At 41.1% G+C, this 17,268-nt stretch overlaps 1 protein-coding gene across 2 annotated transcripts in view; it reads left to right on the top strand.

Annotated features, from left to right (window-relative positions):
* LOC149084237 (uncharacterized) overlaps positions 1-17,268 on the top strand; it is a 165,912-nt gene that overhangs the window by 110,377 nt on the left and 38,267 nt on the right. For both annotated transcript variants that reach the window (XM_089234586.1, XM_089234585.1), the window contains exons 3-5: positions 3,401-4,987; positions 9,076-9,112; positions 13,996-16,268. In XM_089234586.1, coding sequence (XP_089090712.1) covers positions 3,401-4,987; positions 9,076-9,112; positions 13,996-16,268 — 3,897 coding nt within the window. The remainder of the gene's footprint in view (positions 1-3,400; positions 4,988-9,075; positions 9,113-13,995; positions 16,269-17,268) is intronic.

The following is a 17,268-nucleotide window of genomic DNA, read 5'->3' as shown; positions in this document are numbered from 1 at the left end:
GGCCCTCTGCCGAGGAAATAGGAGATGAGATCCGCATCTGAGAAGGAAACGAGAAAAGAAATCACATCTTCGCACTCGATAAGTCTTTTTTGCTTTTTCTGTCTTCCATTTTTAGAAGAAAACAAAATTTCGCTTTTAGTTTTTCACAATAAATGTAAGAATTTAGTATAACGGAACTTGTGATGGTGTTTGCAGTCCGGCCTCTTCGCAAATTGGCTAAAGTAGTGTTTCCCAAGGTAGGCAGCATGAGATAATCCAGGGGGGGGGCGTAGAAGCCATGGGTTTAATAAAGGATTCTATCAACTTATTTGAGTTAAAAGACGGTGAAAAATAAAAAAAAATTGAAGAGAGAGAAGTTGAAGAAGAGGGTTATGGGACAAGAAGTTCGGGAAATTACCGGCTAAATTAAAGGAAACATATTTTCTGGATATTATGCCGAGGTGAACTCGGAAAGAAACGTCATCTGGTCTCCACCAGGGCTGTTCTTGATGACTTTTTTTTCGAGTTCACCTCGGCATAATATCCAGAAAATATCTGTTTCCTTAATATCTGAGGAAAAAAGCCGCCCATATTTCTCTATGGGTTAAAATTTTTAACATTTCTACAAGTGTGGACCGGTGAAAATAGTAGAAAAATTTCACGTAAAAAACCCGTTTTACCCGCATGCAATGCTGTTTTTCTGCAACTTTTCTCCGTTTTTCGAATTCGAATATCTCAGTAAATATGGCACTTAGAAATTTGAAACATTTTTAGTTGGCATCAAGAGAGACAGGGCACAACTTTCCGATTGGGTTTTTGAGTGAACGGGGACTGCATAAAACGCTAATTTTTTTTAAAATTTCAATTACTATGTAACCCCTTGCAACATGAATAACATATCTGAGTACCAGACGTTATTTGCATATTTTTAATTGGAAGTATGCCTCTAGGGTCAATGGTTCGCCAGTAAAATGCCATACGCACTGTTACTTATGCACCCTATATATACATTGTATACATAATAAAATTTGTCATTGAAGTGGGAAGTAAAGTTGACAAGGGATGTGGCAGCGCTGCAACGACAATTAAATTGAAGCATTATTCACTAAAAAGCCCTCCTCCCCCCCCCTTGTCCTCAGACTCCTCAGCATATGAAGAACCAGTCGTCTGATTCTTGGGAATCTTCTGGAACTTGTGATGGTGCTTGGTTCGACCATTATGGTCAACGGATTTCTTCGTACCAGATATGCATTTTCTTCCATAAATTTCCCGAAGTTTTTAATCTTTATTATTAGAGCTTACCTTTCTGGTATTTTTCTCCTCTGGTTGTCAATATTTCTAATTGCTAGAGCATGTTAGTGGCGTTGCTGAACGTTTGGTGCCGCAGTGCAACTCGTTCCCGATTTTTATCGCATCTACAGTGAGGGCTTTTGAGGATTTCGAACAGGTGGAGCTGCTCTAGAAAAGGACCATGTCCCGTTAGGAACATTATGGCCTCTCTTTTCCAATTTAGGCTTTTTGCCTTCAACGTCTTAACTATGCGGTGAACTTTCCTACCAGATGCTTCTTCATCCTCCCATTCGTTTTGCCGTTCAAACGCCCGAGTCTAGTTCGGGCAACAGTAAAATTTTATATTTTTGATTTGATGATTATTTGTGACAAAAGAATAGTACCTGGTTTCCCATGAAGCCCGAATCGAGTAATCGAGTTCGTTATCTTTTTTTTTATCGATATAATGAATAATACCAAACAAAGAAAAAAAAAAGATTTCCATTTTTTGTGCATTTAAAACTAAATAGATATCAAAATAAAAGCAATTTTCATGGGAAAACAAAAAACTGTAAGAAAAGTATAATACACTTACCACCCATAAGAAATTACGACCTTATTATTCATCTACGACCTTTTGACATATCCTAATATGAATATCGTAGTCAATTCGAGACATCAATAGATTTTATACGTAGAAATAAAGTTATATAGGTACTCTTTGATTTTACACCACAACAGGCAAATTGCCCAACGAGGTGGCTGAAAAAAGATGCCCGTAAAACATATGGATGCTAAATATAATTTACAATATTATAACTAACTTACAATATAACCAAATATAACTTAACATACAACAACCCAAAATAAGAAAATATATCACAAAAAATATATATATAATACATTGCCCATAAAAAGATTATGGTTGTCTAATTTTAAGTATGGATAGCTTCTTGATTTATCCCATTTATGTTTGTCGTACTTCTTTTTGAACGTGCCCCCACAGGTGAGCAATTCCATTTATTGACAGCCCCAGTTAGGGAGAAACACTTCGATCATACCCCCGACCCATGAACGTATTCAAGAAATCAAGTCTCTCTTCAAGCCTCGTGTGCCACCAAGAGCTCTTCTCTGCAACCCCTCAACAAACTCTATGTTCCTTTGTAGGAATGGTCTCCTAAACCTTACGGCATACTCTAGTCCAGGACGAACTAAGCCCCGAGAAGTGGAAGAATCATTTCAAGAGAATGCAAAGAGAACTTTTGAAGAATGAAACCCCGGGCATTCTCTATTCGCTTATCTCGAATTATCATTTCAACTGAAAAGAAAATTTAATATCACCTATCAGAAGTTTCCCTTTGTGTTAGATGATAGAAATGGACATTTCTATCATCATTTCGAGTATTAAAATAACAAAATTCCAGAAACAAACCAGGTAAGAGGAAGGACAATGAGTCCGGAAACGATGATAAAACAGCCATCAGAGTCGACATGCACTTGTCTTGAAATCATCTCTGCGGTGTATCTTTAGTAAATCGATCAGAGAAACCATTCAACTCTCACTGCTCCACTGAGCAGCTCCTGATAAAAGACAAAGGAAAATGTAAATGTTATACCAATACCTACATATAAGTTATATATATTGTTCCCGACCATTTTGCCTTCGGAAATTCCGACATTACAACGGGAATTGTCATCATCATCATCGTCTGGATATCCATTTACTAAGAAAATATTACTTTTAGTCCGAGTGTGTTTTATTCGTCCATGATATTGAAAAGATAATTCACGGTCGAGAAGGCAGTAGCGTAGGAACTATACATTAAAAGAAACATCTGCTTTAAGTTGGCTTTATGTCGTTATGAAGTTATTCATGTTTACGGGCTTCTTTTAAAGGGAGAGAGAGAAAGAGAGATAGAAATAAGGTTTGCTTTTTCCTCCGTTTTTATACATATAAAAACTTTTTTTTTTTATGAAGTGGCATTACAGAGAATGACAAGAGATTTAGAAAATGAAACGTTTTTTGAAAATAACACGGTTAAATATTTGCTTTTAACTTTTCTTTTGAACGGCCTTCTCTTAAAAGTTGCATGTCCCTTTTAAATCATTTTGGCTGTGTATTTGGATTAATTCTTCATCCACTTATTTTCAGAAACACGTTTGGATGTGCGTTACATGCGCTAAAAATTACCCGCAACTTTCACCCGCTGCGCCAATTACAGACAAAGAGGAGCCCCCACCACTGCAGCAAAATAGGGAAGATCATGTTGGAAATCGGAGACAGGGACCACCAGCACCTCAAATGCAGCAGCAACTTCCACCAAACTCAGCTCGTAACTTACCAGGAACAGATCCTCCACAACCTCCTGGAGGACCGAGGTCCCGATCAGGGAGTTTCTCCGGTTCCCAACAAAAACCTCAAGAGTTTCCACAACAGCAACCACCTCCGAGAAGATCGTTGCCTCCACAGCAAGGGCCACAGCATCCGAGACCCCATCAACCTCCTCCCGCTCATCCCCATCCCATACCACATCCTCATCCAGAAGCTCCGCCGAGACTTCATCGTCCTCAGCTTCACGCTGGGCCACAACATCCACAGCCACAACACCACGGGCCATTACAACATCCCGGACAGCCTCAGCAGTTACCTGGACAACCTCCTCATCACCCACAGCAACAACCTCATCATCCGAATGTCCACCAGCAGCGTCCCCCGAATGTTCATCATCCTCAGCACCCAGCGATGCCTCAACAGCAAGGCATCGGCCCTCAACCACAACACCCTGTATATCATCAGCAGCAGCAACACGCTCAACAAATGCAGCAGCAGCAGCAACATCTTCAGAAGACTGTTTATGGTCCGAACCACTCAAATGCCCAGACAGCCTCTCCTCAACATCCTCCTCCTCAGAAAGTACCCGTTCAACACCAACAGATCCAGCATAACAAGTCTCACCCACAACAGCCACAACAACATCCCCAGGGAGGCCCGAACCAGCAAAACCACCATCACCAACAATACCCCCCTCACAAAATGCAGCAGCAGCATCAAAACGCTCAACATCACCCGCAAGAAGTCCCAAATCAAATATCCGTTCAAGATCGACCTCCGACGAAACAAGCACAGCAACAATTCAGGCAACAAGATCACGAGCACCTACCTCCCCAGGACCGCTCTCGTGATGCGCACGATGCACAACATCCAGCCGAGGGTGTCACTCAGCAGAACAAAATTCATAACCATCATGCTCTTGAGAGCACCGGGCCGGAGCACACAGTTCAGTATTACGGTGCTAACAAGGCGCAGCAACTGCCTGCTCAAATCAGAAACCAGGCAGATGGTCAGCAGCCACAGAGGCAAGGTCCTCAGCAACACCAACGCGAGAAAATACCCGGTGGCCCCAACGCTGGAACTCGAGGACTCAAGCAACAGCAGCTACCACCGGATATAAGCCAAGACTCGCCCCGTCAACACGAAAACGGGCCAGACGTGCAGATGCATCACCATCATCAGCACCATCCTCCAGAGGTTAGTACGTTGCCGAGAACAGGGAAAAATCCTTTCAGGTCGGACACTAATCCGTTCAGGACCACATCGAGGCAAGAGGAAGTTTCCGCCGTGGACAAGTCGCCTTTCATTTACGAGCGTCCGGACGGCAAACCGCCTATCGAATCGATGGATGACAACAACGACTTGAACAAAGTCATGGGCTACGGAATGCAACAACATCCAAATACCGTAAGTTGACTTCATTTGTTTTGCGTACCGCTCATTTCATGTTATACAGGGTGGTGATTCATCGACAAAAGTGATGGAGAGAAAACACCTAAAAAAACAATTTTTGTCATAAAATACATCGTACATGATCATCCCATGACCCGCGCGCCAAATGTGTTTTTGGAGTCATCTGATGTGGCCCGCTACGTGAAATCGATTTTTTTAAAAATGATCTAAGCGGCACATTATCAGATCCCTTAATTGACCCACGGCACGTATGCAGATTGCTTAAGTGACTTGAAGTACATTTACAGATCTTTCAAGTAACCTATGGCGCTGTTCCAGATCACTTAAGCTGTTCGTGACGGATTGACAGATCACTCAAGTGACTCGCAGCACGTTTTCAAACGAATGAAGTGGCCTGGAATCTACAAAAGGTTGCAATATTTGGTCGTAACGCAAGCGACTAACCTCTAGAGCAGTGGTTCTCAACCGGGGGCCCCCCGTGTGGTACTGGGATACTTGAAGGGGGCCACGGAAGAAAATGGAGAATGGGGCTATGACAGAGGGGTTTGGAGAGCTGAGAAGAAAAATTAAGGTGTGAAGAGATAAAGATTTTATATTAGTGACTAACACAGTGAGAGAGAGAATCCAACAAAACCACCCATAAAACCAGGGCCTTCTTTAGGGCATGGACCCACCCAGGCCTCACCACCTACATTTTGCAACAAGTTCCCTAGGATGGGGTTTTCTCAAGTCCCCGGCCAAATTTTTCAGACCCCCCTTCTCTATATGAAATTTATTGTATGAAAAACAAAAAAAAAATGATGAAAACCATATTAGGCCCTGGACTGTAGCTCTGTGAGTCCCAGTCTTGTGAGGGGGTCATGCCCATAAGTGACCCCACCTTATGATATTTTGTATAGTACAATTAATTTTGAAAATAAGTAGGAAATATGTAGGCTGTTTATTTCCAAATAAAGTATGGGACTACCATAGCATCACTTTGCGTAAGGAGGGGGGGACCCCCATGATATTGAGACGGTCCTGATAGAACTCGGACTAGCGGGGAGATCAATAAATTCTAGGCTACTGGTCTGGAGGCCAATTTTCTTTGCAAAATTTTCGTTCCGTACAAATTCACAGAAAAAATTCATTTCAATACGTATAAAGTGTCTTGCTTTTAGATGAGATTTGAAAACTCTGGGTAGGACAGGGGAACCACGAGAAAAAAATATGGTTCGAAGGGGGCCACGGGCAAAAAAAGGTTAAGAAACACTGCTCTAGACGATGCTGTCATTGAACGCATAAAGTGCTGGTTTTGCAACCATTGGATTGGCTGATTTAACGAGTGAAGAGAAGGCGGACGGGCATTTCATGCAAGGTGCTGTGGAAGGAAATGCTCTGAAAGTCCAAATTCTGCTCCGGGAGGTTCTTCCCATAAGACGCATGCCAGATCGAAAAATCGAAAGAAATTTGAGTGATTGCATCGATACCTGGTGCGAAATAGACTCACTTTGACAGCGGCATGTAGAGTACAGAGCATGCCGGGAATGTGTACACCACAAGAAAACCGTTTCACACAGACATCGGCGCAATCATTCGAAGATGTCTGTAATCGACTTATCTGCCATGCGTCTTGTCGGAAAACCTTCCCGGAACTTTGGGCTTCCAGAGCATTCCCGTCAGTACCATACATAAAATGGTTCACGGAACCTTTGCCCCCGATATTTCGCCTCCGACATTTCGTCCCCGACATCTCGCCCCTGGCACGTTTCGTCCCCAGTACATTTGGCCCCGGTACATTTAGCCCCCGGAAATTTCGCCCCGGACATTTCACACCGGGAATTTCGCCCTGACCATATGAGTGACTCAGTGAGTGACCATATGAGTGACTCAGTGAGTGACCGTATGAGTGACTCAGTGAGTGACCATATGAGTGACTCAGTGAGTGACCATATGAGTGACTCAGTAAGTAATCAAGTAAATCGGAAATTTATCTCTGATATTTCGCCAGCCCTTATCGTACGCGTGACTGTATGAGTGAACATATGAATGATGGTACAAGTGACCAAGGGAGTGACCACATGAATGATCAAGTGAGTTGGACATTTACTCGTGACATTTTGCTTCCCCTGATCGCATGAGTGACCAAGTGAATGAATATATGAGTGATCGAGTGAATTGAAAATTTATCCCCGGACATTTCACCTGCCCTGACCATATGAGTGACCCAGTGAGTGATCATATGAGTTACTCAGTGAGTAATCAAGTGAATTGGAAATTGACCCTCTGTCATTTTGCCTACCTTGACCATACGCGTGACCGTATGAGTGAATATATGAATGATAGTGTGAGTGACCACACCGGTGTGAGTCACTTGGTCTTTAGTGCTACGTAACCACCTATAAAAAGGGAGGGGGTGAGGAGGATCATCTTTGCAGACACTCCACCCTCGCACTTTGCCAATCACTCAATCGCTCACTCTGTTAATCACTCAATCGCTCACTCTGTTAATCACTCAATCGCTCACTCTGTTAATCACTCAATCGCTCACTGGGTCAATCATACGGTCATTCATTTTATCAATCTTTCGGTCACTCATGCAGTCATTCACTTTATCAATCTTTCGGTCACCCATGCAGTCACTCACTCGGTCACACATTCACTTATGCGTTCCATCACTCAGTAACTCCCTTGGTCACTCACACGGTCAGTCCCTTGATCACTCACTTGAACACTCGTACCGTCACTCACCTGGTCACATATACAGTCACTCACTTGGTCACTCATACAGTTAACCACTCGGTCACTCATGCGGTCAGTCACTCGGTCACTCATACGGTTAATTAGTCAGTCTCTCCCTTGATCACTCATATGCTCAATCACTCAGTCACTCGCAAATTTATTCAAGCATTGACTCTGTCTTTCATTCCGTCAGCCACTCGGTCACTCATACACTCAATCATTCACAAGGAAACTTACAAAAGTATTCAATTAGCCACTCACTTGGTCACTCATTCGGTCAGTCACTTATTCACTCAAACGTTCCATCGCTCAATTCCTCCCTTTGTCACTGACACGGTCAATCCCACTATCACTCACTTGATCACTCATACACTTGGTCGTTCATGCGGTCATTCACTTGGTCACTCATACGTCCATTCGGTCAGTCACTCGGTCAGTCCTACGGTTAATTACTCAGTCTCTACTTTGGTCACTCATATGCTCAATCACTCAGTCACTCACTTGAAAAATTACATAAGATTTAATCGGTCACTCACTCTTGGTCACTCATTCACTCAAACGTTTCATCGCTCGGTAACTCCCTTGGTCACTCACACGGTCAATCCCTCGATTACTCACTTGATCGCTCATACAGTTAATCACTTGGTCGCTCATGAGGTCATTCATTTGGTCACTCATACGGCCATTCGGTCAGTCACGTGGTCACTCATACGGTCATTCACTCATAAAGTCAATTGCACACTAGTTGATACGGTCACTCACGTGGTGAGTCATTCTGCAACTCGATTAGTCATTTGTACGGTCACTAACGCACTCCTACAGTCCATTTCATACTCACTTGGTCACTCACACGGTCACTCACACAGTCAATCACTCATACGGTCGCTCATACGTTTTGGGCAAGTGAAATGTCAGGTGTGAATTTTTCGGGGCCAAACGCGCCGTGGGCGAAATTTCCGGGGATCAAATGTAACGGAGACGAAACGTTCCAGGGGCAAGATGTCGGGGACGAAAGTTCCGGATCCCACATAAAATGCATACCCGTCTTTTCCTAATCCATTAAATCAGCCGACTCTTCTGTTACACATGATAGAAATGACGGCAAAACATACTCTTAATACAGTCAATGACAGCGCTGTCTAATGTTACGACCATACAATAATTGACGAAAACTGCTTGTGCAGATGTGTTCTATCACTCCTCAAATTTTGCCCATGAGTTCTGAATCACCCTGTATATACAATACCAATATACGTCAATCTTGTATACGTCATGCCGGAATGATGAACTAATAACTAATATATATAGAATATTATATTATAACTATTATGCGGAATAATCGTAGGAATTGTTTTTTGCAGGCCCAGATAATAAAAGAGAAGCCTGAGCTTGGTGAAGGTGAGATTCCGTTACAATATTCTTTTGACTACTGATGCAAAATAGCAACATGCAGACAAGCTTTGTACTGAAGTGAAAACCTTAATTTTGAATCTATACATATATTTATATATAAGAGTTTCTATATCAAAACCCAATTGAATTTCTAGAAATATATATTGTTGAGAAATTTCTGCACACACTCACAAATATTTGTAATTAATATTATGTAAATTTTTATACCCGTGAATAATGGTCATGTATCAAATATCATTTGCGTGGTGGGAAAATGATAATTAGAGGGAAGTAGTTCTCTGTTAATCACGTCAAGTTAAGCGAAAATTGAGTGTTTGCGACATCGATAACGTTTGTGGAATAGGTGAAACCTTGTTGAAGGCAATCGAAAAACGGCAATTCTCGAGGATTTTAGAGAAGGATTTCGCATCCTAATAAAAGGAGACTCGCCAAAGAAGCGAAGAGAAACTGAGAGAGAAACAGGAAAAACAAACTTTACGAGTGTTCTCTACATGGGCATGACGCATCGTTGTGTGTATTTGAATTTGCTGCTTGTGAACAGAGTAAACAAAAGCTCAGAGTATAAATTTGTGGCGTCCTGTATTGGGATATTCATGCCTTCCCTCGTTTCGAGGGTTTGAAGGGAAATAATCCGTAATAAGTACTTAATAAGTGTATGAAGTTTAACGCGAATTGTGTCCAAAAACAATATAAATTCTACCGCTGACTAAGATTGAATAAAATTTGAAAAGTTATCAGCCATAGAGGGTAATTCAGTTATGATTAAGATGCTTGAGTGTAATGGTGATTGGAGAAATAACCAAATTGTGTCTATTAAAAATCTCGGCTTTGTTTGCCGAAAGAAATTCACGTCATAATAATTCAAATTTCGTTGAGATATCAACGATTGAAATTTTTGATATTTCTCCATTTTTACAAATTATTATCTCTAAATTAGAACTGGTCATTTGAACATCTGAAAAAGTGGCAAAAGTCACAATAACTTAAACATATCAATATCTACACGAATAAATTAATTTTCGGGATAAATTTCTGTCGGTATTAAAAATAGAGAATCAAATTTTATTCATTGATATTTTTTCATTATGGCCCGTATAAAACTTTTAATTTCTATATTTCTCTTAGTTTTTATTTTGCGGGAGTATCACAGCTCAATTCCGATGTAGTGTTTCCATAGTTTAGTTCAATCTTACGTCCCTTCAATTTCTATTCTTTGAGGATACTCTTCATTGAGACTTTATTAGAATTTTAAGGACTAGCAACCAAAAAAATAATAACCCGAAAACGAATTTGAGTCTATAAATTTCGTACCGTATACTGTTTCATCAAAAACTACATAGATATAGATAAAACATGTTTCTCAGTAAGTCCATGACTCGGACAGCATCGACGTGAAAATATAACCCACCGTTCAATAAAGATAATTAAATATATTGACGTTTTTCCTCCTCACATTTTTTTTGTTAGTTTGGTTATAATCATACGGAAAAAGGGAAAAAGTTTTCAACTTGGAGAGCAATGAATAAACCAGTAGAAAATGGAGAAAAGGTAAACAACAAACGATAGGAAAACGAAAAATAAAATAATAATAATAACAACCGAAAACAATTTATAGAAACTGAACTAAACTACTGATGGGAGGAGAAGTGAAAGAAAAAAAGAGTAGAGAGAAATTTGGAGAAAACGGATTGAAGCAAGTAAGAAAGAATAAAATAAAATGAGAAAGAGAGCAATAAACAAAAGGCGCATCGGAACGTGTGCATTGGCAGAGGAGTCCATCTATTATTCAGAGGAAACGATGGTAGGTTGTACTTGTTGTAGAAGAAATGGTTTTGGATCTCACTTGCAGGTTGCACCAGAGAAAAAAAAAATGGGTAGGGGGTATGCATGTGGTAGGGGATAAGTGAGTAAGTAGGTAGAGGTAATGGTAAAAGGGGCAGCAACAAACGGATGGGCGGTAAAATTACATTCGTCTGCTCGTGTTGGAAGGAAATCGGAATTGCTGCTGCAAGCAGAGCTCAAACTCGTTCGTTCCTTTATAACAACTCAAAAAGAGCTTAATGGCGGAAGAAGCCACCTTACCAATGACTTGGAAAGGGGGGTATAAGACAGGAGAAATCTTTTCTCTCTCTCTCTCTTTCTGAGGAGATAGGAGGAGACTGTCTCTCTCTTTCTCTCTCTCTTATAGAAAACAGGCCATTGACCTTTTGCTAGAGAAACTTCCCATTACTGTTTCGATTCTCTCTCGAAATGGTACAAAATCTCTATGGCCCAAGACAGAGAGAGAGAGAGAGAGAGAGAGACGTCACCATGAGTTTGTGATGGAAGAAAAAGACGCCAACTTCGATTAAGAGTGATTAAAGAAAATTAATTCGCCCGGTTACGAATAAAAATGTAACTTTTTTTAGCTCCATTGACTTTATGTGAAACAGGGAATAACTAATTCATTTGTGGCCCTCGGGGAGTTTTCGTTAAACCCACCGACCACTTTGACAAAATAACTATAATTAAACCTCAATATAGCGATAACTATGCGGACTAAGCAAAAATACCGTTTTAGGGAAGTTATCTTTACATCGAGAAGTAGCATTATTATCTCAGGCGCTGCCAAATGTATGCTGCTGTTGACATGCCTTCTCAATCGGCGTTGTTAGCATCACCATAAAACGTATATATGAGTGTTTATTCGCGGGGGGTGGGGGGGGGGAAGATAATTCATTAGTTGATGAATGAAATTAAGTTACTTGTTCCATCTCTGGTATATATATATAAGGTAGTTTTCCCGCACAATACTTGTATGTAATATACAGAGAGTGTAGCTTCACAGCAACTTCATTACCCTCTTAAGCAGCTTTTAAAAATTTCCTGTTCCGCATTATAACTGCCACAGTGTAAATCACTAAATCTTGTAGAAATTGACACTTATTCAAGAATAATATATTCTTTGCGATTGCGAGCTGATGAATGTTTTCCCCCCGAAACTAAAAATAATAATAATAAAAAAATCAAGAAAGAGAAAAAACTATTTTTTTCTGTTATTTATGTTGTATGCTTAATTGTGTACTAACTCAAAGGGAAAGGAAAAACATCCTTTCCATCCCCTTCAGTTAGCAGACTTTGAACAAAGGCTGACTCTGCCCACTGGCAGTGGATTGACAGGACGAGGAGGAAAGAAAACACGTTATCAAGAGGTGAAAACATTACAACGGTATCTGGGCTCATTAATCCCGAAATGAGAGCGATTCCCAAAATAAAGGGGATCAAGTCAGACGATATATCTTGGCATTGCCGCTGTGAGGGTTAGCACTTCAATGGGTGGAGAGTGCGAAATAATGATGAGATCAGACGCCCTCGAAAGAACAAACCTGATGTGGGTTTTGAAAATATATTGAAGGTAATTTTGAGCAAAATATAAAAAATATCGTTGTAACAGTTTCGAAATCTCCCCAAAAATATCATTATAGAGGGATTTATCGTAGTAGGATATCGTTTAATCGAGAAGAGTTTAACATTAGACTATAGGTAATTTCAAATACGATTTCAAAATATATACTATTGTACAGGGACATATCGTTGTATCGGGTATCATTATAACGAGGTTGCGCTGTACTAAAAAACGATTTAAAAAAAATCGAAAAATCACTTAGAGCTACACTCAATACAGTTGAGGGGGTTAAAGTCAAAGTAGTGTAAGTCGATTCATCCTTATTTACAGGATGAGGAAACGAAGGTTTTTTTACTAGAAATGTTTAAATAGAGATCCATGTTAAAAATTTTGTGACTTCACAATCTAGTGGTGAAGCAGAGACTATAACCTCGATATAACGATACTCTGGGGACTAAGAAAAAATATCGTTGTAGAGAGGTTATCGAGAGGTAGCATTATCATCAGGCGCCGCTGTAAAATGCATTTGTGAGTTTATTCGCAGCGACGAAATGTAATTGATAACACTGTAATAAAAAAACAATGTTTTTTTTACAGAATTACAGAATTTGTAAAAAAGAAGAGATTTTAGGAATTCCGGAAAAATAAACATTTAATGACAGGACTGATTCAGATTTAGTAAAAGTTCATATGTAATGAAAGAAATTAAGTATATAAAATCGTAAAATTTAAATTTAGCCCGAAATGTTTCAAAGTTTGAAGACCCCTCTTTCACGGCAGCGTAAAACTATTGACTCGAATAGTTTTTACGCCTACATCAATGGAGACGCATTTCGAAAAGCATCGTTTTCACGGTGAAATTCATCAGATTTCAAAATATGAGACGAACTTGTCCTATACTTGAGATAGGGGTGTGAAAAAGTACGCCTACGATATTGATTTAAAATTCATCAATTTATGTCAATTAACGTCGTTTTCAGACCGCCCTACTGGATTGGGTCCCCAGGCTAGAACTTACACCACTACTACTCAACTGTACAAGGAATTCATAAACAATCCTCTACAGAATTTCCAATGCATTACTTATATGCAGGAGCGTGTTGTGTGTGTGTGCACGCGCGCGACCATAACGTATTTATGTTGTCAGAGTTATGCTTGTTACGTGTTAGAGCACTGTCAGTATTCTACTTGTGAGGGTCAGTCGGTTATTTGATTGTTTTTGTCGAAGTGTGGCCATTTTATGCACACAAGAGCCAAATAGATCCAGGCACAGAAACTGATTGCAGATTTGAGCTGCCACATAAAGGAAGTGAGAGCAAACATAATAAACATAACAAAATAACATAACAAAAATTTTAAACTAAATTTGATGGGGTGTTTTACTCATAATTTTATTGTTTCATCCATGATTTATTTCAATCTGAATATATAGTGCTATAAAGCAGCTCATAATCACGCGTTACTTCAAATTGTTTATTTGCAGATCAGAGAGGAAAAACCAACAAGCAGAAAATGGAGGATCATGATGAACGAAGAGGAAGTTGGGGTGAAACAACTAATAAAGATGACAGGGACGCGAAGGATTCCGAGCTAAAATACAAGGAAGAAGAACAAAGGAAGAATGCATTCAATGCTTGTCCACTTGAAACAGCCCCGAGACGTCAATTACCAACGATAGATAAAAACCGGCAGAAAAAGCAACTTCCGGACGTGCCGCAAAAGCAGAATCATCATCCGGCAAATCAACAGCAGCCTGAAGAATATCAGCTGCCGGGAGTGACCTCGTCTCCACCGGTTCAAAGATCTAGAACTTCTGTTCAAGACAAGCTGCCTGAAGGAAGAAACGGACAGTCGAGCATACCGAGAACGGTACCATTAACGTCAGTGACACTGCAACAAACTTTCCAACCTGATACCCAGCAGCTATTGCAACAGCAGCAAAGTGTCGTTTCGACAGCCGGGCATGTGAAGCAAACCCAGCAGTTTTTGCAACAGCAAATAGAAGAACAGCAGAAGCAGAGATACTACGAGCACGCTGCAAGGCAACAGGAAGGAAGTCCTCACACTAGGAGACACAATCAACCTATTGCAGAAGTTCCTAGACAAGAGACAAATCAAGACACTACAAAATTGAAGCAAGCGGAAGAAGAGATCTACAGATCTTTTGGCGTCATCTTTAATCAGAATCATTTGCAAGACGACGGCAAAAGGTCTGCCGGGCATCAATACAAGCCCGAACCGTTGAGGAAAGAGTCAGACAGTAATCAGAGAGACCCTTTTCGAGGCCTCGACCAGAAACAGCTCCCTATAATGACCGAGTCTGAAGACTCTGTCAAGGAGAAGGCACTCGCCGACATCCAGAAAGACCATCCAGATAAGGAAGATGACGAAGATGATTACTTTAAGCTGATCGAGAATGCGATTTGCGTGAGGAAACCTCAAGTCGTTCTTGGAGTGAAGAGGTCTTCGGATATACAGAAGCAGTTGTTAAACAAGGAAGCCGGGTCGGACCAGCACAAGAAACCCCAAGACAACTACGTTCAACGCAAGGGACACGTGGTGTCCACGGTCAAACAACTGGATATGTACAACCAGAATTATTCAGACAACTTTGGTTTACCACCAGCAACTGAGAAACCTCAAATGACTGGTTCGCTTGAAAGTCTGCCGCAGATGGATAGCAAGGTCATTGAAGGCGTTGGCGCGTTGAAACAAGACCAGCTGCAGAGATCCAAGCAGGGCGCGTATCATACTATGGAGGATTTCGACGACGGGTATGTCGCTCTGAAGAGAAATGCGAGGTACATCATACCACCTGGAACGAATGATGTGTACAGTCAACACGGAACAACCCAGGAACCTCGCGCCATAACGGAAGAGGCAGTTTCAAGGCTTGGTGCTGGTGGAGGAACTAAAAACGACCCGCCGTCGACAGCTATGCCGTATGATAAACTTCTTCTGCACCAACTCGCGCCAGACAGTCGGCAAGTGTCCGCAAAGCATTACCTCGAAGAGCACAAGACACAACCACTGTCTTACGAAGCTTTCAGCTCTGCGAAAGCGCTTCAACAAACACAACGGCGCTCTTCCGAACCGCTAGCCCTGGGATCTAAGGAATACCGAGCTGGCCCGTATGCTCCGTCTGAAAAAGACAAGGACACCAACAGATTAGCATACACGTATGGTCTGATGGGAGACGCCACCCTCACTCAAAAGAACATAAACCAATATCTGAATCAAGATCCTTCCGCATATCACGCGCCCAATGATCCGAGCCACCAAGAAGAAACCCAGGTTTCTCTGGTGGATTCGTCGTCCAAGCCGAATTCGATAGATTTGCAAAACCAAAAGAAGATAACAAAACCGAAACCGGATCCTCAAGACTGGTCTCCCGTGTCGGACCTATCGCCAATCATGGATGTCTCGCCTTCCGTTGAAGCGGCAGAACAGGAACTGATGAAAAAGTTCCAGGAGAAGACCGTCGTCGAAGATTATTCGGACGATGACATCTTGGACGAAGAAGAGAGAAAGCTGATGAAGTCCAATTACCCGGTTGGTGGGATACCGAGGGCCACGAGCGGGACTATATCTGGTATGCTGGAAGAATTCAACAGAGCACTGGGACTCCCGGGCACATCTCCAGTTGACGATTCTGGAATAAAGACTGCAGTTTCACCGACATCGCTTGCTGTTAGCCCTATATCAGGCACAGGGTCGAGCATCGTGTCTGCTTCTACGCAACAAAAAGATTACCAGGTAAATATCCCCAACTAGACTATTTTTTAGTGAATTTCTGTGCATAAAAAAAGCTCCCATAGTGGGCCAATATACAGGATGTCCGCAGAACTCTAACGCCAAAACGGAGAGATAATAGTAAACACCTACACAAACAGTTTCTGCAATGGAACCTAGGGTCACTAATGACTGTTATATTCAGTGCATGCTAATGCTTCATTCAGTGCAGAGAAGAAATTTCTCTGTCACTTCTCATGATGTGAGCAAGGTTGTTATATTTTGGTGACTTCTGAAGTGGGATATTGTACTCATACCCCAAATAAGTGGGTCGCGACCCTGGATCCCATTGGGAAAATTTTTTTTGTCTTGAAGTGTACTATATAACATCTTTTATTTTTGACGGTAGAATTCTGAAACATCTTGTCTGCCTTTCACCATTGGGAAGGAATGCCATTTTTTAGCAAGTCATCGTAAATTTTTCTACTTACTCTAGAATTTTGTTTTACAACCACTTCGTAACATACAAGCAAACTGCACATGCAATTCGTAAAAATTCCTCTGAAAATCTTCTAATGAATTATGTCGGAATGTGCTACGTTTTTGTTGTGTACCTAAAGAGAAGTTTGTTTCTGAGTAATGTCTAGTATATAAACGTTTAAGAAGTTCTGCCATCTGTTTTTCGAATTCGGAAATAAACAACCACGCAGGTTATTCTACCTGTTGTATTATGAGTGAATTTTAAGTGTTGTAGGCCTCATTGCTCTTTGTGGAGAGAATTTTTTAAACGGGAGATCGGGACTCGCAGTTGCGCCTTGAAAAACCACAGATAACGAAAAAACTCTAGCCGACCGCCACTGTACCGTTAGTGAGATTCGAACCTGGGTCCTCGCGGTGCGAGTCCATCATGATGCGCACACTGACTTCCACAGCACCGTATTTGTCCCTATATATCGTTCATTTTAAAGAACTCTATACCTTTCTCTATTTTTATATATAGTACGTATATTAAAAAAAAAAATGT

Source organism: Pholcus phalangioides, unplaced genomic scaffold (genome assembly GCF_987345545.1).
Source record: "Pholcus phalangioides strain wild (caught in Gottingen) unplaced genomic scaffold, Ppha-v1.0 ptg000008l_1, whole genome shotgun sequence".
In the NCBI taxonomy this organism is placed as follows: Eukaryota; Metazoa; Arthropoda; class Arachnida; order Araneae; family Pholcidae; genus Pholcus; species Pholcus phalangioides.
The sequence above is the reverse complement of the archived record's forward strand: the minus strand, read 5'-3'. Positions and strand labels throughout refer to the sequence as shown.